Below are 22,808 nucleotides of genomic sequence, written 5' to 3' on the forward strand. Positions count from 1 at the left end.
TCATACCTTTTGCAAATGTTGTAAAAAAAGACTCTTACAATAAAATAATTAGTTTTTATAAAAAAATACATATTTTAATGGGTACCCAAAACATCCAATTAAATTTCCAACGTTTTAATTAGCGTACAAGTGGTTCACATTCAGCAACTCTCGACTAAAGATTCTATAGATATATAATTATAGCATTAGTCTTGTTTACTAACCTTGCAAGCTACTCTATGAGGACACAGCTTTCCGAAACCCAAAGGCGGTGATATTTTCCTCAATAACGTTACCACGTCAAGATGTTTAATGCGCCCTTTAGCGTCGGGATCGTACTCGGACCACAAGCGAATAAACTCGTCCAAGTGATGCGGTCCGAGAATCGACCAATCTCTCGTCAAGTAATCAAAGTTGTCCATGATAACGGCAACGAAGAGATTGATGATCTGTTTTTCGCGAGATACGCACATTAAATTTAGAAGTTCTATCGAGAATTTAAATAACAAAATAAACTTAATGAGATATGATAAAAAGATAATTAAGACAAGATGCACTTACGAGAAACGAACAGAGTACGTAAAAAGATATGAAGTAAGGAAATGCAATGTCCGACCCGCAACTTTCCTTGTTAATTTCGTCACTTTTATCATCACATCTAACTGTAGGTAGCGACGAACAATCCATCATTATTTCTTGCCATGCCTCGCCTAGTAGCAAACAATCGATCGATCATGATTTTTTTCCGTGATATTATGCTTATTTTCAACAGCTAATTATGATACCTTACAATTGCATAACTAATTGTCTTAATTGTCGACATTTTTATTGAAAACGAAAGCTAATCCAAAAATGCAATCACTCGTAACATTTTTATCTTTTGATACTAAATATTTGAAGCCAAATATACATACCTGTTGCTGATCTAAACAGAACTAACACAGCTTGCGGAAAGGACTGGAAATTATTATTGCGATTTATCGCCGTCTCGTCGTCTATCGCGATTTTTCCAAAGACCTGAAAAGAAGCGCTTGCTCGGATCACCATTGTTTACGTGCTTCAGACGTGCGTTTTTTCATCGATCAATATTGCTTACCTGCATGCCTATCACAGCGTAAATGAAAAAGAGCATTATAATAAGAAGCGCGACATAGGGTAGGGCCTGAAAGGACTTGATAAACGTCCATAAAAGTGTTCGGATGCCCTCCCCTCTGCTCAATAGCTTGACTAATCTCATTACGCGAAATAACCTGAAGAAATTGATGGAAATCATGGTCATTCCAGGCTGCAAGGATGACAAAATGATTTAGTGACAGTTTTACTTCGCCCCTTTAATATAATTGCGAATATTGCCTCGGGTGCTCGATCAAAGTCGAGCGCAACGGATACTCACGTTAACTTCCGAATAAACAATATCGATGAAACTTCCGAGCACGATAATAAAGTCGAAAACGTTCCACGCATCACCGAAGTAATTCTGTAAATTAATAATAAACTCGCTTACAAGCATAATTAATGTTTGTATAATGTAAAATTTTTTAATGAAATATTTTGGACAAATATGTGAAATATAAAAACCAATTTATTGCATAGATATACGAGTCTGCACCTTAAATCGAAATGCGGCTAACTTAAACACAAATTCGAGCGCGAACACGGCGGTGAAGATCATGTTGAGAACGTCCAAGACTTTCGTGTACATCTCCGGTTGCCGATAAAATTTCATCGCGAGTGTCACGGTGTTGATCATAATTAACGTGAATATTGTATATTCAAACGGCTGGGAGGTAACGAACCACCAGACTTTGTACTGTATTCGATGCTTCGGTATGTATCGACGTACTGGCTTAGCTTTCAGCGCGAACTCGATGCAATTTCTCTGCAGAAAAAAATACATTTGTTAACCTTTCATAGAACGGGAAAATGGAAATATTCTTAGGATTATAGTATAATATCGTTATGATATTAGAACGTAATAATTAAATTATTAATTCAATATTCAATACTCGATTCACCTGATTTTTATCGAGCTCGCAATTTTTGTACTCTTGCTCGCCCTCATTCTGGAAGGTGACAATAACGAAACCGACGAAGATGTTTACCATGAAGAACGCGATGATGATGATGTAGATGATGTAGTAGGAGGCTACTATCGGCCGAAAGTTATGAATTGGTCCATGTTTTTCTTTGTTAGAGTCGATCGACCACTCTAACAGTCTGTCAGACATGAAAGACGATGTTAACTATCCGATATTTTACATTTAGAACTACAATATCCATTTATTTATTTTCTTACTATTGTTGACAAAATTATGCATTTATCGAAATGACATATAGGAAGATAGAATACTTATTGATGCAAAGAATAACAAATCAAAGATCTGAGAATAATAAGAAAGGAAAATATATAAGGAAAGAGTTCACTTAATGGAAACTCGGTTATGTCGACATTGAAATTGCTGTAAAAGCAAAGTTGGCATAAATAGCCCTTTGTACTGTACTTTAATGTATTGAATGTAACCTAATAGGGATATCGAAACAACGTTCTTTGCGAACGCAACGTAAAATATACTTACGATGGCCAACCTTCGAAAGTCGAGACCGTAAAAAGAGTCAACATCGCCTTGGCAACGTTATCGAAATGAAATTTCTGCTGTTGCCAGTCTCTTTGTTTTACGACCGGTCTGTTAATATTACCGCCCTCGAATTCCAAATAAGTACCCCTAGAAAGGAGAGTTTTTTGCACCGTATTCTGTATAATGTATTCAAATCTTCCGATTGTTTAAATTTATGAGAATCTCATTTTACTTTCATGTCATTACTTTAACTCAGTTTTAATTTGGATACGTTCTTTTGTTAGCACATTATTATTATTATTATTATTAATATTATTATTATATATAAGATCACTGGTAATTTTTAAAGATATTCGTGGCTTCCACGTCACAATTCTTAGACTTGCAATTAAACAAAATTGAATTATTTAATTAATTTATAACGTAATCGGAACTTACTGGCACTCTTCCTCCGTCATTTTCGACCCATCGTTACAATAGAAAAACTTGCCCTATGCAACATAAAAAGTTTATCAATTTTAATCGTCCGTTAACGTATCCGTTAATACGAAGCTTTACATAATATGTTAAAGCTGCGGACGACACGCTAGCGTTCTTGAAATTCAATTTGAGTACCATTCAACGGGCTAAACAATTACTTTTCACGTGAATAATTGCGCATATACAAATTATCTGTTCGATCAAACACGAAATATAACACTAGTTTACAACATTTTGTGCAAGATATGAAGATCGTATTTCTACGGCAATTTTTGACACTGAGTTCAAATTTCTTATCAAAATATTTCCATTAGACTCGATTTTCAAGATACAAAAAGCATTTTTTCTAATAATGTATTTATTATAAATGTAAAAAATAATTTATATTAATCTTACATAATTTTTCGGATATTTTTACGTCATAAACTTTTATGACTATGTCATAAAATAGCTCTGAGATTTTTGTAAATAAAGCAGTGTTATCACATACTTAAAAATTCAACCTAATGGAATTTTTCTGGCGAAAAAGATTTGAACTCAACGGTCCAATTTATTGCACTACAATTAATATAAAATTTGTAGACTAGTGTAATTAGAAATGCAATAAATAATTACAATATACCGAAGCGCTGTTCAGTTGCCGTTATATAGTAAAATCGATATTGCTGCAAAAGAGCCTCGATAGCTTTAGACTCGTGATTTGCGATTACTCTTTTGCATATATAGATTCAAAATCTCAAAGATCGCCAGCATGACGGGTTACACATCAGCTGTGAATCGGCCATTCTTGCGATAGCATTTTGTCAGCGGCAGCAACAACGAGACGTGATCGAGCAAAGTAAGAGGGTGGTTAACGTGAGGCAAAAACGTGGTATGGTAAAAAAGGAACATTCCTCGTCGGCACGTGCATACATATGTACAACAAGGTACGAAACGATGCGTGAGATTCCCCGATCAATTCCGCGATCACGTCCAATGTACAAATAAGCGTTTCGTTGCACTTGATAGTACACGGACATTGAGTGCATAAGCACGCTGAGGGAGAGGTGTCGGTGAACAGGTCCTTTGCCTTCCCCCTTCCCCCTTCGCCTTGAAACTTGCGTCGCGACCATGTGGACAGAGCGGATGGTGCAATAATTGCGAGGAATAGCTTCTCCAGTCTTCCGAATTTCTACGTACGCGTAAATTAATCTACATCTTCGTCACTTGTGCATTTCACTCGATGTATCAATATTTCGTAAAATTAACTCTATACATAGCGCGTCGTTTTGAGCTAATGTTAATGTTATGAAAAGATTTCAATAGCTAGAAAAATCAACTTTAATTCCTAAGTTTAACAATAGATCTCATTTAATTGATATGAAATACTATTACAGAATTATATCACAAACTTATAAATATCATGTATAAAACGGTACAAAGATAAATAATTTTAAATGACTTTAACGTCAAATCTCGCGTAAATTTGCCCAATAATATAGCGATTATTTATTTGACAATATGACATTTTCTCCAAAAGAGATGTCGGAAATATGACGGAGGTGTATTTCCAATGGGCGCTATTATTGCACCTCGACAAGTTTAATGGATTACAGTTTATAGACGCACGCGCATGTAATGTGCATTCTGTAATGCTCTCGATGAAATCGTCGTGTCTACGTGACCGCTCCATTATCCGTCGACATGGCGCGTGGGCTCGGACACGACATGGGAAAAAAGCACGAACAATGGACCACCGTGACGCGCCAAATTGTACTAATTGCCACCTACGTAACACGAGCTGGTGCGGGCCAAAATAACGAAACAGATTGAAACAACAACGCAGACCACTCATCCCCGCTGTCACAACAGCGTGTAGCTGACAATTTTGTCCTCCCTCCCGCTCTCCTTCCTTCCTTCCTTCCTTCCTTCCTTCCTTCTTTTTTATATAATCCATAATTGCTTGCAAGTAAAAAAGCACAGGCGTCGTACGTGTCGCGGCTCGTGCAGAAGCAGCACTATCGTATTCGCGCGATATGTATATATATCTTTTGGTCTCCTATCTCGTTTACTTTATCGTTAATCTCTCTTCTTATACGTCGCGTTTCCTAATTCAGTTATCATGCTTCACGTATCTTTCTCTTTTTGCGAACGTTAATAAAAAGCGACGTTTATGCGTGAGAATATTTAGATAAAACGTTCCTGCGGCCTGTATAATAAAATAAACGATCATTATGAGCAACATTAAAATATTCATTGAACATCGCCAAGCGACGCTTATGTTACTCCTGAGAAAACGTCGACAAATTTAATTCATTTCTATAACGTTATCCTCTCTCTCTTTAATAATTACTAGAGGAACCCTTAGTAGACAGATAGTTAATTTAATGTGACTATTCGCTCCAATATTAATTAACTTGTTAGGAAACATTGTCTCGCAATCTCGTTTTATCAAATATTTTTCCATATTTTGGTAATTTGATATTTCCCTTAGTTTTCATCTTCGTAGTCAGAACATTTTTCGATATATGTGTATAATTTTAACGAAGAGATTTTTTAATTGAAATATGAATAATTGTTACGAATGTATGCTAATTAATTTCAACATATGACGCGTTAGATGTTCCGTCCAACACTAACGACTCAGAGTGCTCCATTTCATATTAAATTATAACTTCCTAAGAAATTATATGTAACTAATTGTTTCGTCCGGCTACAAAAATATCATATTTCTGTCGTATATTTTTTTGTTACATATTATTATATTTTATCAAATTATCGAGCGCACTGGCTGATGTTTCTCCTAAACACAATTTCAATATCTAATTCCCATAATATGTAACTCTCGTATTCCAGCAAGACAATATCCTCGTGGAGTAATTCATGAGAATGTCAATTCGAGTTTCACGATCAAGATAAACAGGAATGTGAAAATTCCGCGACTTGTAAATCCGATCATCACCGTAATTACTTTCCTCGACTCGTAACAACCGTTCGCGCACTTGGCGTTCGGGGGAAAAAAAAAAATTATCCGAAGTCCCATGCAACGTTGGGCGAACCGTAACCACGAGCTTATTTAACAATCCCTGTTGAATATCCTCCTGTTAGCGATTACATCGTCGTGATGCAAGCAGACTTATTTGCCACATTAATAAGCATTATTCGCGGAAGCAGAATGATATTATTTCGCGTTCAATCAAAACTCGAAATTTCAATAGAGTCTACAATTTCGCGAGGGCGGATGGCGAAATTGGTTTTAAAATAATGCTCACAGAGAATCGTACGACTGGCGAATTTCATTCCGCTTTCGCTGTGTGAATATGAATGTATGTAGCAAAGTCGAGAGGAGTCTCGCGCAAGTACGCGGAAGTACGTCGAAACTTCTGTATGAACATCTAAAGGGAGCTACCCATTAATGCGTCTCGAGTCCCGATCGGGCCGCATGTAGGTAACTTTAGCACTATTTCATACTTTACGACTATGAAACACTGTCTTGCGAACATCTGTGTGATCCTTCTACTGCTGCTTGTACAATATATCTTTCATCTAAGTCCTAATTCAGCTTCACAATATCTATTTTTTTCTTTCGTGAAATTGTGTAAGTTGTGAAGAAAACTGGTGTCTAGACGTGACAAAACGAAACGAACGATTATTCACTTTGACAAAAGCATTTAAAAAATCACCACTTAAATCAACTTTTAAGTTAAGAAGTTCAAAATTATCGCGAAGTTATTGTGAACATTTTTTTGAAAAAAAATTTATAAATTATTAACATATTATAACCATTAATTAACATTATTAATGAACATTATATAACCAATATAACATATAAATTATTAACAAAGATAATTTAGTATTTTTTATTAATTTATCATTAATTTGAGATAAATCAATATTCAAATAACAAATCTACTGATTGATAACTACGAGAGTCCTTGTTAACGATAAATTCATTTTCATTTATTAATTATATGCTTTGCTGTTTAATTGATACCATTTCATAATGTATCGAGTGCCACTACACTATAAAGTTCACCTCGTTCTGTCACATCATCACGTGTAACTCGTGGTGTCGGTGCACGTGGACGGCCAGCATGCACTACGATTAAAGCTTCATTCTCACATATAGCGAAACTGGCATGCCTGGTTAAGAGGGTGTCTATTTTTAAACGGGGGAAGGAGAGGATACGATATATGGCGATATATGATATGCGTATCGTTGGTTGTGTGACGAATAAATATATATATATATGCAAAAAATATAGATATATGTATATATATATATAGTTTGCACGACGACGTATAATTACATGACAATCTTGCCTGGTTTTTCTTGGTTAAAAGCGTTATATTGTTAATAATAGCGTTACCGTGCTCGAGGGTGTTGTCGTAAAAGGGGAGACGTACAGAGAGAGAAATATCGGCAGCAACGAGACACACGTGCATGCATGTGAAGTAATCCATCATCGTATTTCCGTGTCCTTCCGGCCGTCAGGATCGCGCGCGATACCGCGATAATTAATGATCGACAGCACGATGATCAATACGTCGCACAGATAATCGGGTAATGCCCGTATTGTATCGAACAGAGATAATTTCGTAGTAAAAGGAACCTTTCGAGGAAGAAGTTTCCCTCGTCAGAACGTGTCTGTGTAATATCATTCACCGCCGTTATTGCATTAGAAGCTTCGCAACGTGTTCGAAGTCACTTCGATACTGTAAAGTGTAAAATCACACCTTGCTGCTGATACATTCCCTCGTACGATTTAGGATAGTTAAAAATTAAATAGGACAGGATTCTCGAAGTAGATTTAAACAAAATTTATTAGTTTAATATTTTTTAAGTATCAAGAAAAAGTTGTTAGAAAAGTTTTTTTTTCTTAACTTTGAAAAACTCGAAAAAAAATTGAAAAGTTATGCATAATACAAATGCAATATTGAATGATACAAATCAGATAGATAGGATCAATTTTTTACCATTATTCTTAATTGTGTTATTATTTAACCTTTTCTTTATTCTAACTTTCTTTACTTAAAAATATAATAATAAAATAAAATCATAAAAACTCGGATTTTAAATTGATATAATTATACGACCTTATCGTTAATAATATCCTGGATAAAATTATCTCAAAAACGATCGAGTATATAATCCGATATTATTATAAAAATTTCATTTGAGATAGAAAATATTTAATATCTTATACAAAATTAATTACGATTTGTATAATTAATTAACGTTTTGCGTAGCGACGATTGCACACTATTTTCCGTCACTCTCCATATTTCACTTTGGAAAATTCGGTCACCGGAGATGCTCTGCCGGAAATTCACCATCGTTGCCGTGGGCGACGGAAGTGAACGTAAGTGCAAGGAGGTAGAGAAAGAAAATAGGAAGATAAGGGAAAAGGCAGAGAGAAAGATAGAGAAACAGAGAGAGAGAAAGTGGTAACGCAATCTCGTTCGCTTAGTAAGCTTTCTAAGTGGATGACTGGATGTCTCTTTACCTTAAACAGCTGTACCCCGATAACAGCGAACATGAACTGTAGGAGATAGGTGACCAACATAATGTTGCCGATCGTTTTAATGGCGACAATCACACACTTCACTACGTACTTTTTCACGTAGCGTTTTCGGTTGCGGAGACGAGCAGGGCGAGCGAGCACAGCGGGAAACACGTGGGGTGGTGAGAGAGTGAGAGAGAACAAAAAAAAAATAGAGTAGCATTAATTAGGGTGGCCGGTATCATCACTCTAAGGGGCTGAGGGGGGCGGGCGGGGATCTATGGGGTCCTTCGGATGATGGAAGCTTTCTCGCCACGATTTAAATTTTTCTCTTGTTTAATCATGTCGTTCGCGCTTTTTCAGTCGCTCGTAGGATTTAACCTCGATATTTTCAATTTATCCTCTCTCATGTGGTACCTGTTTCTATTTTAAAAATTTTGTTAAGCGTGACAATACCCGACTAATCGATCCCTTCGAAAGTTGCACAGCTTCTCTCTGTTTTCTCTTGATTCCTCGGGGGTCTCTCCTCTCGGAGATCTTGGAGTTCTTCCCTTTTATCTTTGGTTCTTTTTTTCTTAAGTTTATTCCTTTTGTTCTCGTCGCGTGAACTAAGCCCTCGCAATCCATCCAACCCATCAGTGCTCGATGTTTTTTCTCGGCAATGCACCTATGGGACTCTTGGGCGGGAAAACCTCGGTGTTTCCTCGAAAGTTGATTTTACACGCGTGATCACGAGCGTGCTCGGTTATATTTGTGGATCCGTCTGGAATATCACTTTAAATCGCTTCTCGAAATTCGCATTTGACGCTAGTAAACATTATCGTTTCGAATGTATACAACATACCTCGAAGATTGAAAATTAAAATTGAGGCGTTCTGAGAAGTTTTACGAAAAAGTAATCCAATAACACGGATATCATGGCAATAGTATATTTGTTTTATTGATTAATAACGCTACATAAATAACTTTATGTAAATTCTTTCATTCGTTTATCATGACATGTAATATAAAATATCATTTTTCTGTAAATATATCTTTTACTGAAATATTTTTCTCTGTTATTTGAATTTAAGTATTTATCATTTATTTTTACACAAAAAAAACAAGTAGAAAAATGTATTTTTAATTTTCGGGAACGAGAGCATCTGAATCTGGTCCGCGCGATGAAAATCACGTTGCGAAATTGGCGAAAAGCTCTCTGCGAAACTATCGTAAAAATTTCACTCGGTCGGCGGTCATCGTGGCGAGCATCAGTGCCCGGTTATTGCCTTTTCTCACGCCTGTTATAACTGCTACATTGTGGTCGCAGCCCGCTTTTGGGGGCGACACGTTTTCACCCTCTCGCACCCTGTCAAACGAGAATTCGAAACCAGGCACTTGCGAATTAACTCGCGCGGCTAGCTTACGCTTAGCTACTTCTGTGATCTAATACTGATGTCGTATACTTGTACATGTGTGTGTTACGTATGTGCGTGTAAAGGAATATGTGATGGTAAGGCGATCGATACACATGAAACTACGAGCGATATATATATATATATATGTATATATAGAGATAGAAATATATGTATGTATATATAGATATAGATAGATAGAGAGATAGATATATATGTATATATAGATAGGTAGATAGATAGATAGATGTATGGATGGATAGATCAATAGATATAGATAGATAGATAGATATAATGTTGGGCTAACGACTTGTCTCTCGCTTAAGATTAATCAGAACAAGCTAATATGTATAAAAATAATCTAGAATGTCAACTATTTCAACCATCTCCTATGTTGCACTATATCTTCCTTTATCATACTGATAAGCGCCGAATTCCACATTCCGATATCCTCGATCAATTTTGCGAACATCATCTCCTGTTGATCGTGTTTGATGGCAATAGATAATATCCTTTATCTAGCGAAAATCTTAATATTTCTTACGAAGTATTGATACTCTTGTTCGTGAGTGTTTAAGAAGCTCTGCAGGCTCTTAGAAAATTAATAGTACTTGTAAAACTTCGCAAGAACAAGCGTACAAGTTTGATAAAGGATTAGCGCGATTGCAGAACAATGGTCGTAGGACTTTTTTGTGACATATAAAATTAATGCAATTAAATTTGATTTGCAATGCCTGATTTAGTCTCACCGACATTGATTCGCCTAGCCACTTCTATCGAGCTCGCCTAATAAACAAGTTTATCCGACTTGATCTGAATTTCCTATTTTTATCGATCTCGATTGCCCTGTCAATAACAACTGCCAAATGTTTTACTTAATGTCAACTCTGAAAATTTTGGTTTTGCTCTTGATTTCTAATTGATTTTAATCATCGCGAATTTGAAAATACAGTCGACTGCCTACGACATCGTTTCGCATGTTTTTTTAAAATCATTTTAATAACAAAACGTCTTGTTATAACACTTTTACTTTATGTTCAGTCAAAAATGAAACAAAGACAAAATCACAAGATAAAATTAGACAATCGGAATCGATTATCCCCAAGCCTATGAGAACGGACGGATAAGGAAATTGCCGTGGTGCTTCCTTTTGCAGCAATTATGGGTCTGTGCGCGTGTGAAAGGACCGCTTTTCGTGATCTTTTCCCCTTTTGACTGTCCGGCAGAAAAAGTCCCGCGGCGAGTGGAGCTTATGAAAAAACAATACCCTTTTCCTCTTCTCCTCCACCTTTCTCTCTCATGTTAATAGCGGCACACCACTGCAATGCTTAGCCGGCACAAGCATGCAATTCTCAAACATCCTCTACTACCAGTCTTAAAATCATTAAATCTGCATTTTTTAAATTTCTTTTTTGATAGACGGATGGGTGTGTATGTGTAAAAATATAAATATCAAAGGAATTATATACTTGAAGATTTGCTTGTATCTCGTGTAAATGTGTGTGTCTGAAATTTATGTATATGGGAAGATCGGCACAACGCTTGAACAATGTTGAAGGATTACCTTGGATAATCATAAAAATAACAATATATAGACAAATTCGTTTATACAATGATACATTGTATAGAAATATAAATAATTTATATCACTTCATACACATAAAATATATATTTCAGGGAAAAATAAAAATATTTTAAATATATTAAGATGATGGCATCTAAATTTCTTCATTTTTATTAATTTTATTTGATAATCTTAACATGATTTTCAAAATGCCAATCTACTTTTTGAAGTTAAAAAATACTTGTGTTCTAAGTATACAATCAAGTAATTAACTTTACATTATCTCTTATTTAAAATCACAAGGTACGAAGTACTTCAAAATTAATGCTAGAAAACATAAATAATTTTCAGTGTTTCAAAGTTCTCATTTTTTAAAGAATCTCTGCAGGTTTTTTATTGAATACTATTTAAGATATTTGCCTACTTCTGGTTTGAAATTTGGCCACATTGTCGATATCTTTGATGACTTTCTCTTGCTATAGAAAGAAAAATATCCCACAAAGGTAATTACTCCATGTAGTTTTTTCTTTTTTTATAGTTGAAGAAAGTTGAGCAATTAAATCGAACGAGAAATGTCTTATAGAACACTTCACAAAAGTATTTCTACATAGAGAAAAGTTCGAATATTTTTTATTCTATTCTGATGTGAGAGAATGTGTGGACTTGTGTATATATATTGTTATTATAATTGTTTCGCGTGTCATCAGTAGTGATGTAGTCTCGAGTAGCAAAAAATCTTATAGTGGCAAAAAGAAAAAAAAGAGAGAAAGAGGAATGAATATATATATATGTATATATAACATATAAAACTGATAGATAGTTCAACTGATAGGAGTAATAAACGAAGAAACGAAAAATGCCGAAAGAGCAAAGGCATGTTAGGTTCTGCGTAAAGCCGCTTGTCTTTCTCATCCTTTTTTATTTACTCGACTATCCCCGATCTGCTTTTGAGCTATCGTCTCATCTCCCCCCGGTCACTCGTTCACTATATATACGTATATTAAATTACATCGGCGTGGCACGATTTACTATGACAAGAGAGCAAATGGAGTAATTGAGACCATTAGATAAGAGAAGTAATACCGCGATCTTTCAATAATAACATAAATATTACAAAATAATATAAGTAATTTTAAAAATTATAAATAATTAGTTGATAGTTATTTGGAAAATATATGAAGATTGTAGCTACTTCATTATTTCATTAAAAATCATCGTCTTATCCAATTTGTTCAAGAACTTTAATTGTTTCGCTTGATCTTATATTATGCATATCAAATTTTTGTTACTATAATTATTTTCACTATCTTTTTAAAACACAGAATAAATTTTGGCAAATAATTTTTGGTAATTAAAATATTTCAAAAACGAAATATATAGATCTAAATAATATTAGATCAAGCATTATTCGATTCTGAATGTAATATATATACCCAATTAAATAATATATATGTCGGTACTGAAGCGACAAGGAAATGAAGAGAATTTTATCGAAAAATCGTGTATTAATAACAAAACTACTGTCTCTCTTTTATAGCTCTGAACAAAATCAGACACATTTATATATATTTAAAAAATGTATGGAACGAGAAGTAAAATATTTAAAAAATTGCTTTCAAATTTTTTGTGAACAATAGTTCAATGAAAGCGGTATTTATTTATTTTTTCTTTAATTTATTTTTTCAAAATAATAATGGTGATTTTTCTCATTAAAGCCATTGATAAATGGTATCAGTGATTCAAAATACTGCAGTTTTTAAAAACTTTGTTTTAATGTTCGAAACAACACATGCATATATTTTGAAATAATTTTATTATGATTTAAGATTGCAGAATCATGCTATATAACTAGGAAACAATAGATTATATTTTACATAATTAAAGAGATTGATACAAGGAAACTGGAGAACTGAGAACTGCTTTCACACCAAATCCGAGAGAAAGAAAGAGAAAAAGAGAGAGAGAGATGTGTTATTTTTCTACTATTTCAATAAAACGCGATATTACAATGAATAAATCAATCTCGTTGACTGATGGAGCCTGTTGGAATAAATTTTAAATAAAATTCACTCGCGCGTTTTTCCAAAGTCTTGAAATATTTAACCTGGCCTTAGGCTATGTATACGTGATACAACAAAATGAAATTCAATGAAACTGATTATTCAAAATTATGATAATCCACATCAAGAGCAATTTTATCGCACACGCAACACATATACACTTTCCATCAGTAAAAATTGACTTTTCCTCTCCTACGTCACACGCTTAAGATTTTCCAAGGTATAATTTTTAATGAATATCGATTTAACTTTTTATATAAGTAATAAATATATTATCTAAAGAATATAAAATATAATGACAACAAAATCAACGATCCAAGATCAGCGTATGAGCAACGTTGATATAAAATTGATTTGACGGACAATAAAATAGTCAAGTTGGCCTTCTCTCGGCAAACGGAACGGCTTTGATATAAAAAGTTTTAAATATAATAAGAACAAAGAACATCATGGTTCTAGTGAGAGGTTTCGGGGAGAGTGTCGAGACAAACTCAATTATGAGCAAGTTACACATAAAATACAGTTTGTTTTATAAGGGGAGATACCCAGAGGTGCATCTGTCAGAGAAAACAACATTCGCCTCGTGCTCGTGCTCCTCGACGATTATTTTCCACGTGCCGCTACCATACGAGCGCGCATCGATTATTGTCAATGTCGAAGATTGAGACATAGTTCTCTTAATTGGACGATGCATTAATTTCGCAACTTCGCTCGCTTCATATACAAGAACCATGGATTTATATTGATTAATAGCAAAGTAGATTTTCTACGAAAGCTTTCTGCGACAATTATTGAAAAAAATTTACTCGAAGTATGTATTCACACATGTGTGTTGAGTGCGTAAAAAGGTGATAAAAATCTTGTGTGCATGTTTAAAAATCGGTGATAAAAATCTGCAAAACCCAAAAAGCGGTGCAAGAATTTGATATGGAAAACACATAATTATCGATGATAAAAAAATTTAATCTAATTATAAAACCGCGAAAGCTTATTTATACAGCAAAAGCTTAAAGAGTGTCGTCGGTTTTGCTAGATATTTAAAATAAAAACTTTTCTCATCGCGGTTTTCCACCAGTATCACTTTGACAAGAATGTTTTTAATCGCTTCTAAATTAAGATCTTTAAATACGGCTGTTTTTTGCAACAAGCTGAAAAATAATCGTCAAAGAAGCTGCCAAGATTTCGAAAGGCGAGGTAAAGGGTAGTCGTAGTAATAGTAACGATTTGGTGATGATGAATTAAATTTCTGGTTGTATTGAGAAATATGTGAATAAATGAATGAACAAATATTGAAAACGAATGTAGGAAAAGAGAGAAAAAGAGAAAAAAGAGAGGGTAGATCTGAGGCTGAGATTTTAAGAAGGTTTTTTGGGGTGTTTGTTTGAGGTAGTCGACTGGTAATATATTTACGGCACTCTAGTGTATACTATAAGAGATTCGGAAGAGAGTTTTTTTCGGGGCCCGATAATCCTACCTTGAAGAGCTGTACGCCAATGACGGCGAACACGAACTGCAGGAGGCTGGTGACGAGGACTATGTTTCCGATAGTCTTTACTGCTACGATGACGCACTGTACTACGTGCTGGGTTTACAATATTAATCACAATATATATTCGCCCTTTGTGATAGAGAGATATGGGAAATTATTCGCATGATATTAACGCTTATTTCATATTTGCAGCAATTTGTTTAACGCGCATTTTTGTTGTTATCAAATTCGAGCAGGTTTCTCGAATCGCGAAAACGATCTCTTCGTGAAGAGCCAGCAAAATCTGAGACTTCATTAAGATTCTAAAGAGATACTCGCGAGAATTTCTTAAATAAAACTAAAAATAAGAGTACGTTTTGCAATATATGGAAACATTTATGAAGACATCGTTGCATTAATAATTTCATATTGACCAAGAAAACACTGATAATAAATAATATTTTGTCTCAGTAAATAAATCTTTCGCGTAGTAATGGTTGACTCTCAACAGACAACAAAAATTCTCGATATGTATACGGGAACGAAGTAAATATCGTTTTGTTGTTAACGTGATTTTTCCGGAGTCAGCTCGGCGCTCTTCCACCATTCTTTGTACAAATAATTGCAATTACGCGTACGCTTGGCGATCAACGTCAAACGAACTAACGAAAGCGGGCTCTTTAATTTATAGCTAGCTGTGGGTATTACGATATATTATATTTCTGGCGTTATTATTATTACGTATTACGGTAGGGCATATGCTGTGAATTGGGCCGTTTTTAACGAACTTAGAAATAGGTGAGATAAATGAAAGAGATACCTTTAATCCTTTAGCGCGATTGATGGCACGCAGCGGCCTCAATACACGGAGTACTCGGAGCACCTTGATGAAAGAGAATGCGCCAGAGCTGCAAATATACAATAAATAACGGTGTTCATACAAAGCAAGTCAGAAAGATTTAACAAAAAATATCTCTAAAATCTAATAATCTTTGATGTAGCTAAACTTTTTTAAATGAAATTCTGCCTCGAAATTTAATGACACTATTTGCATTTTTTGTACAATAAAAAAGTTGCACGGTTACGATTGTCATTAATTAATTGAAAAGTTGTAAACAGTTTTCTGTTTTTACTTTTTTCAAAACTAAATTCTTCTGTTAAAATATTAATATAAAATAAGATCATACGTGGCTGTTATGGAAACGAGAGAAGCGCATACGACGAGAAGATCGAGCAGATTGAAAGCCGATCGGCAAAACGCGCCCTCGTGGATTATGAAGCCGTATGAGACCATTTTGAGGCAGATTTCGATCGTGAAAACAGCAGTGAAGAAATAGTCAAAGCGATTCAATATCTATAACACAAAACATACACAAATTATTTCGTTAGCTATCTTAAACAGATATTTCGGTAGTTTTAAACGGGATAGTTGAAATATCGATTAAATCTCTTTCAACGTGCTTACATACCTGATTTCTAGGCGACTGGGTACTCAGTGGGTCCTCGGCGGCCAACATGGCAGAAGAAATCATAATGCACATCAGTATCACGTTGCCGAAGTAACTGTGATTACAAAACCAATGGCAAAACACGCGAAACCTGTGAAACGTGATCGAAAGAAAATGGTTTAGAGCATTCTGCAAAGGAAATGGTTGGGAAGATTATTCTTTTTTTTTTTTTTTTTAAATTAAGATGGCTGAAATAAAGTTCTTCGAAAAGCTTCTGTACCTATTAGTGCTTGAAAAAATAAAGAATGCCGAACCGGCCGGGATCGGTTCCTTCTTGGCGGGCATGTTGTACTCGGACATTCTTCTCGGTCTAGCCGTCACTTGCTCCTCATCTGTAGAAGAATTATTCTCTTTTTTTTTTATAGTTTTACTAAATTTTATTTTACTCGTTTCATAATTTTTGTAATAGCAATATCGAGATCTTGGATTAATTAGTTGAACCTTTTTTCAGTGTACCTTGCATTTCTTCTGGCTCACATTCCTCCTCTTCCTCTTCCTCCACTTCTTCCTCGTCGGACTCAACGTTAAGTCTCACTTTATGCGTATTCATATCATCACTTTTCTTTGACCTACATAATTAACGATAATTACATAGATTAAAATTGCTTTTTTATAATAAAATTGATTTTAAATTTAATCTGGTGTAAATTCTGTAGAAATCTGTATAGAACGTGAAAAAGTAATTATTTAAATAAAGGACATATCTTTTAATATCTTACGAGGAAGAATCCGAAGTTCTTCAATTATCTTTAAAAGAACAATTAACACCATTAAACTTTCTGAATGAATGCAATTTGAGGATGGAAAAAATAGACAAAAATTGCAATAATGAATACGCTGTTTGTCCTTAATCCTTGAACCACGATTATCGACATTTGCAAAATGCCTCGAGCTATACGGATTATAACAACGTTGCATAAGGAAAGTAACGTTCTCTAATTTTGTTAATGTAATAACACACATTAATTATATTACAACTGCAGTGAGACTTACGTTTCGGTATCGAGTGCAGCCTCGTAGTCCTCCATTGTCTCATTAAGATCATGTTCAAGATCTGTACCGGCGCCCTCGTCCTCTCCTTCAATCTCCTCGTCACCGTCATCGCCACCTTCACCGCTGATTTCGTCCCTTACCAGTGAACCACTGCGAGATTTATTTTTCTCGGCCTGTAGGGTAGAGAAGGGTAGTTATCAGCCAAGTGATTCGGTTAAAGACAACAGACGATTGCGCAATCAGCAATAACGGCCTCGTACAAAAAGTATCCCAGTGAAATGCAATAACATCTAGAAGAGAATCTCCAAGAATAGAATAATATTAAGAATAAAATAAATACGACATTGATTAAATAATAAAAGTCAAGTAATTTAATCAATAAAATTTAATTTATTCTTAATCATGCTTTCATTATTTTTTTTGCATTTTAAGTATCTTACATGTGATATCCATTATGTTTGACAAAAAAGTAATCTATGAAATTGATTAAGTGAAGAACATGAATTACGTTCATGTTAAATGATGTCAAATAAAATATTTGTTTCTCAGACTAATTAAAATCTGTAGTTAATGTGTTTGCCGGCGATTAATATCATTATTGTGCAAAGTTCTCTCTCTCTCTCTCTCTCTCTCTCTCTCTCTCTCTCTCTCTCTCTCTCTCTCTCTCTCTCTCTCTCTCTCTCTCTCTCTCTCTCTCTCTGTCTCTACGAGTCGATAACGCACACGTTTGTAAATATTAACATAAAGTACATACACAAATATTTGATTGATTGTCGTAGTGCATTTGCCAAATTTCCGAGTCAATTATATCTCGTTAATTGCTTCTATGTAAAGCATAATCTGTTCATTGTTCGCGAGAAAATTGAACGTGAATTCGTCAGTGTCATTTTCTACATGTTGTAAAAGACGATATGAATATTGACTGTAAAAAGTTTGATGCAAGAGAAAGCAATAAACTTTTTTATTGCCATGATCTGATTGTGCGCAACTCAAAAGCACAGCTCGCGTTGCAACAAAATTGCAAATTTCTTTTACTACTTATAAAAGCGCCGTTGATAAACAATATAACACGATCCATATACTCGATTTAAACATCAATTTTATACATTTTATACGTTTTATTTAAAAAAAAAAAAGAAAATGTTAAGAAAAATTATGTAATTCTCTATGTACATATATGACAATAACAAAAAATGTTTGACATCCAAAAAAAAGAAAACTGTTGAATACACTATATATTAGCAACTATATGTTAACTAAAGCAACGAGACGTTGTATTTATGACTGTAACAAGACGTATATTTCGTGTGTTAAGAAACGCGCGCTTGAAACTTCACGCAATCATAATTTTCACCGCGCAATCAACAGTTTTTCCTCAATGTTGTTTGGTCGTTATCTACAAATATGATTAATCAGCTTTCGAACTTTGCCGTTGCGGTTTTAAACTACCTTGCGAGTGAAATTGCATTGGTTGCATCGCCTAACTTCCGTGAATTGCAACGACTGCACATTCGCGATGAGGGAAGCATGACGTTACACAGGCAATTCTCTGATTTTCGTATAACGCTCGTATTAATTCAATCGGTTCCATGTTCAATTTAGATCAATTTTAGATCACAGTAAAATTAGAGCTCAAGATTGTCGAAGTTATCTGTCGTTAAAAATAAACAGGATTCTGGGACACTGTGTTCGACGTGATAAAGTCCTGACGGAATCATAGAAAGAGAATTAAAACAGCTCTTTTTATCGCCCCTTGTATGCACGAGCATTAAACGCGACGCTCATTTACTTTCCACTCGAGGATAGGCGTCGTCTTGTCGTCATCGGCCTTCAGATTCATTCGAGCGGGCTTGCATTGTCCATAATGCGCATCGTGATATCCACCTCTCGCAAATGCTTTGTATGCGACATAAATATGCGCTTCTCTCGAGAGACCACGCGGCCGAATTAGCTTGATCGTTTATGAAAATCCGGAGGAAACGGCTCGTTCAAGAGTTACGCGATTCTATAATTCTTGTACTAAGTCGATGCGTATATTCAAATTTATTACTTCCACGTGTATTCTTTTGTGTCAAGGTCTTACTTATATCAAGAGGCAACATAATTATGTTTCTTTTCATTAATTTAATGGAAGGAAAAGTGTGTCATTCAATAGAAAAGTAAGATGTTGTGTAAAGAACACTTTAGTATGTGCGCGTTATTAACAATAGCAAGAATTATTATTATCACGAGTAGGTATCACAGGTTTTCAAAAGAATACGACTTTTGTTAATGAGAGACATAAACTTTAATTGATAAAATAGAGTGATGATAATTTTTTTAATGAACTGAATTTAACAAACTATTGTGCATAATGCTCATATTACGTTTAGTGTTCAAAATCATCGGCAATCTAATATATTATGTTCTATCTATGTTCATTATCATGTGTGCAATCAAACTCACCTCCTCCTCGGCCTCCTTTTCGATAGCAGTCAGGGACTCGGCATCAGCGAGATTGTCGACAGCGATAGCCAAGAACACGTTCAAGAGAATATCTGTGTTGCTATCTTCGTCAAGGATTGATTAAAATTTATTAAATCGGTCCGAATCAATATCACACTGAACGGGAAGAAGAGGGAATAATTGTTTCGTCGCCGAGTTGTCTTTTCGATAAAAGGATACAATTACCGCATATGAAGAGGATGATGAAATAAACACAGGCGAGCACACCGATACTGGCGACACCGCCGTAAGCTCGGATCCCGACGTACATCACAGCGTTCCAGTCCTCGCCGGTTAATATCTAGATATGTAGAAGTCGAGCGTGCCACATTATTTTTAGAATCGACAAGAAAAATAGAGATGCAAAAATAAGTAATCAAATCAATCTCTTAAGTTAACCCGATAAATCAGGAATGCAATTTTACGAGTGGAATTTTACAGAATTGTGTCCGAGTTTCCTTCTTCATGGAATGATTATATACCTGAAATACAGTGAGCAAACTCTGCCAAAAGCTGTCAAAATTGTGACGTGTTTTTTCCTCCATGTCATCGAAATTGAACTTTCCACCGAAGACCTATTTAAAAGATAAAGTTACGAAGAATAAGGCAAACGACGTTTGTGTCGTTACGTTGTTACAGATGTTTCACGCTAAATCTACCTGCATGCCCAGAAGAGCGAAGATCACGATGAAAAGAAAGAGTAGAAGCAACAGCGAGGCAATCGATTGTATCGAATTCAGTAAAGAGGCCACTAAATTCGACAGTGATCTCCAATATCTGCGAATAAAAAGATAACGAAATTTACATCTTCCACCGCGTCTGTCACATTTATATCGCACGTTAAAATTTAACTTAGTTTCTTCAAAAATACTGACGCGTGACATTATATTTTTGCGGAGTGTTCGAATGAAAAAGTAAATAGTCTATAAAGAGATCTATACTCACTTTGTTACTTTGAATACCCTGAGCAACCGGACGCAACGGAGTACGGAAACGCCAAGAGGCGGCATTACATGTGTATTTGTAAGTATCATTTCGGTAATCGAGCCGATCACGACAAAGCAATCGAAACGATTGAACAACGAGACGAAATAACCCTGCGAAGTAAATGCCTGAGGATTAATAGATATCCTTTTATAACTTCTTTTAATACTATACACACTTTATTTTACGAGGCGTTCGTGCCTTAATTACAAATAATAAATATTAATTAAGTGATGCAATATTAATGTTTATTAATTTCACTGTAATTACGAGTATCGAGAAAAATTTGGGCAATGCTATCACTCACCTGAAAGCCTAAACTGTACATTTTTAATATCATCTCCATGGAGAACAGCACGATGAAAAACATATTCGTGTATTCTGGTGGCAAAAGAAGAAAACTCGCGTTACGAGACACACATTACTGAAGGCGTCGGAGCGGATGTATAATTAAAACCAAACAGCAAGTCGACATTATTACTGCGGAGTAGCGCGACGCGCAGCGATATTTACCTTGAAAGTAGTCCAACCAGGTCGGCTGATCGTAATGCTCCGTGGCGAGAACACCAGTATTCAAGAAAACCAGAACTATGATGAGCCAATAGAAGACCTGGGACTTTACAGCCCTCCTACAGGCTTTTCGCATCCGCCTGTTCACTCTGCGAATATCGACATCACAATGCGCCGTGTAGTTTAAACTTCACACTTCGCTTGTAGTATACACAAGCACTTAGAAAATTTTTGAACTCTAAATCTTGTCAGATAAATGACGCTTTGATTTCTCTACTGACGTTTCTCAATACGCAAAGTGCGTATTCCGAAGAAACTGCTTTTTAAATTTTATCATTTGCGACGATGACTATTGCGAGAGGTTATTTCTTTTTTAAAGTGAACTTCTGAACGGCTTTACGATTTTCAATGTTACTATTACCTTTCCAAGTCCCATTTCTTCTTCTTCCAAACGGACTCTTGTTGGATCCCTTCCTCATCACCCTCTAATTGGTCCGTGCTCTCTATTTCGTTCTGCTGCTTAGCTATGTAATATTAAACGTTCAAACTCAGTCAATTAATTAGCAACCATCAACTAGGGAGGGAAAGTTATTTCATCACGTAGAATTAGATTTGGTGTGAACAACTTCTCAAATTTAATTTACGCACTCCTACGCGCGTTTACATAAATGTACGATACATAAAAGTACGAAACATATCGCAATTAAATAAAATTCTCTAATTTATCCATAAGTATTATACATAATGTTTTTGCTTAAAACAATTATCAAAAAATATTCTTTGTTAAAGTTAATTGTACTTATTAAAAAAAAAAGTAAATTGAGTAACCGCTTTTACTAATAGTAGAATTGATATTTTTCTGTGTGTAGTAGCAGTTTTATTTTCGAAAATTTTCCTTCGCACATACGTACTTTTTCCATCCTGCATCATCTTTGGTTCGTCAGGCTCGATGTCCTCGGCCTGCGTTATCCAGTCGAGGTAACCCTTAAGATCGTCCTCGATCTGTTGTTTCTCCCTGAGCTTGTGAAAGTCGCCACGCGCCTTTGCCTTTTCTCTCTCCTTGGAAAATTCACTGCACGAAAGCGAGACAAGTACACGTACAGTCGCGTCGCGTCGTAATTAAAGGCGCACGAGACGTGTAATTGGGACATTCAAAGGCAATGAAACGGAAATCGAGACGCGCGTGAAAAGGGATCTTCTTTATTTGATCGCACTACGATCGTGCTCAAACGAGAACAAGTACGGTGTAAATACGTCAATGTTTCGTACCTGGACACATTTCTCTTCCAATAGTTTTTCTTCTTTTATGCGACAAATAGAACGAA

General features: G+C 35.2%; 1 protein-coding gene across 3 annotated transcripts in view; it reads right to left on the minus strand.

Moving 5' to 3' along the window:
• The window catches only part of LOC105827888 (muscle calcium channel subunit alpha-1), a 44,646-nt gene that overhangs the window by 9,782 nt on the left and 12,056 nt on the right, over nucleotides 1-22,808 (minus strand). For 2 of the 3 annotated variants that reach the window (XM_028190220.2, XM_028190221.2), the window contains exons 8-32: nucleotides 22,395-22,555; nucleotides 21,905-22,007; nucleotides 21,487-21,632; nucleotides 21,281-21,354; nucleotides 20,935-21,086; nucleotides 20,649-20,766; nucleotides 20,472-20,564; nucleotides 20,170-20,290; nucleotides 19,951-20,042; nucleotides 17,506-17,678; nucleotides 16,969-17,081; nucleotides 16,733-16,844; nucleotides 16,474-16,603; nucleotides 16,192-16,358; nucleotides 15,825-15,912; nucleotides 15,011-15,118; nucleotides 2,994-3,046; nucleotides 2,556-2,702; nucleotides 1,995-2,196; nucleotides 1,589-1,858; nucleotides 1,373-1,456; nucleotides 1,076-1,264; nucleotides 894-996; nucleotides 541-689; nucleotides 204-428 (exon numbers count right to left, since the gene is read on the minus strand). In XM_028190220.2, the coding sequence (XP_028046021.1) occupies nucleotides 204-428; nucleotides 541-689; nucleotides 894-996; nucleotides 1,076-1,264; nucleotides 1,373-1,456; nucleotides 1,589-1,858; nucleotides 1,995-2,196; nucleotides 2,556-2,702; nucleotides 2,994-3,046; nucleotides 15,011-15,118; nucleotides 15,825-15,912; nucleotides 16,192-16,358; nucleotides 16,474-16,603; nucleotides 16,733-16,844; nucleotides 16,969-17,081; nucleotides 17,506-17,678; nucleotides 19,951-20,042; nucleotides 20,170-20,290; nucleotides 20,472-20,564; nucleotides 20,649-20,766; nucleotides 20,935-21,086; nucleotides 21,281-21,354; nucleotides 21,487-21,632; nucleotides 21,905-22,007; nucleotides 22,395-22,555 (3,373 nt within the window). Of the gene's footprint in view, nucleotides 1-203; nucleotides 429-540; nucleotides 690-893; nucleotides 997-1,075; nucleotides 1,265-1,372; nucleotides 1,457-1,588; nucleotides 1,859-1,994; nucleotides 2,197-2,555; nucleotides 2,703-2,993; nucleotides 3,047-8,521; nucleotides 8,630-15,010; nucleotides 15,119-15,824; nucleotides 15,913-16,191; nucleotides 16,359-16,473; nucleotides 16,604-16,732; nucleotides 16,845-16,968; nucleotides 17,082-17,505; nucleotides 17,679-19,950; nucleotides 20,043-20,169; nucleotides 20,291-20,471; nucleotides 20,565-20,648; nucleotides 20,767-20,934; nucleotides 21,087-21,280; nucleotides 21,355-21,486; nucleotides 21,633-21,904; nucleotides 22,008-22,394; nucleotides 22,556-22,808 lie in introns of all 3 variants that reach the window. The other variant, XM_036290830.1, reaches the window with a different exon arrangement.

The sequence above is a fragment of the Monomorium pharaonis genome, chromosome 8 (genome assembly GCF_013373865.1).
Source record: "Monomorium pharaonis isolate MP-MQ-018 chromosome 8, ASM1337386v2, whole genome shotgun sequence".
NCBI lineage: Eukaryota > Metazoa > Arthropoda > Insecta > Hymenoptera > Formicidae > Monomorium > Monomorium pharaonis.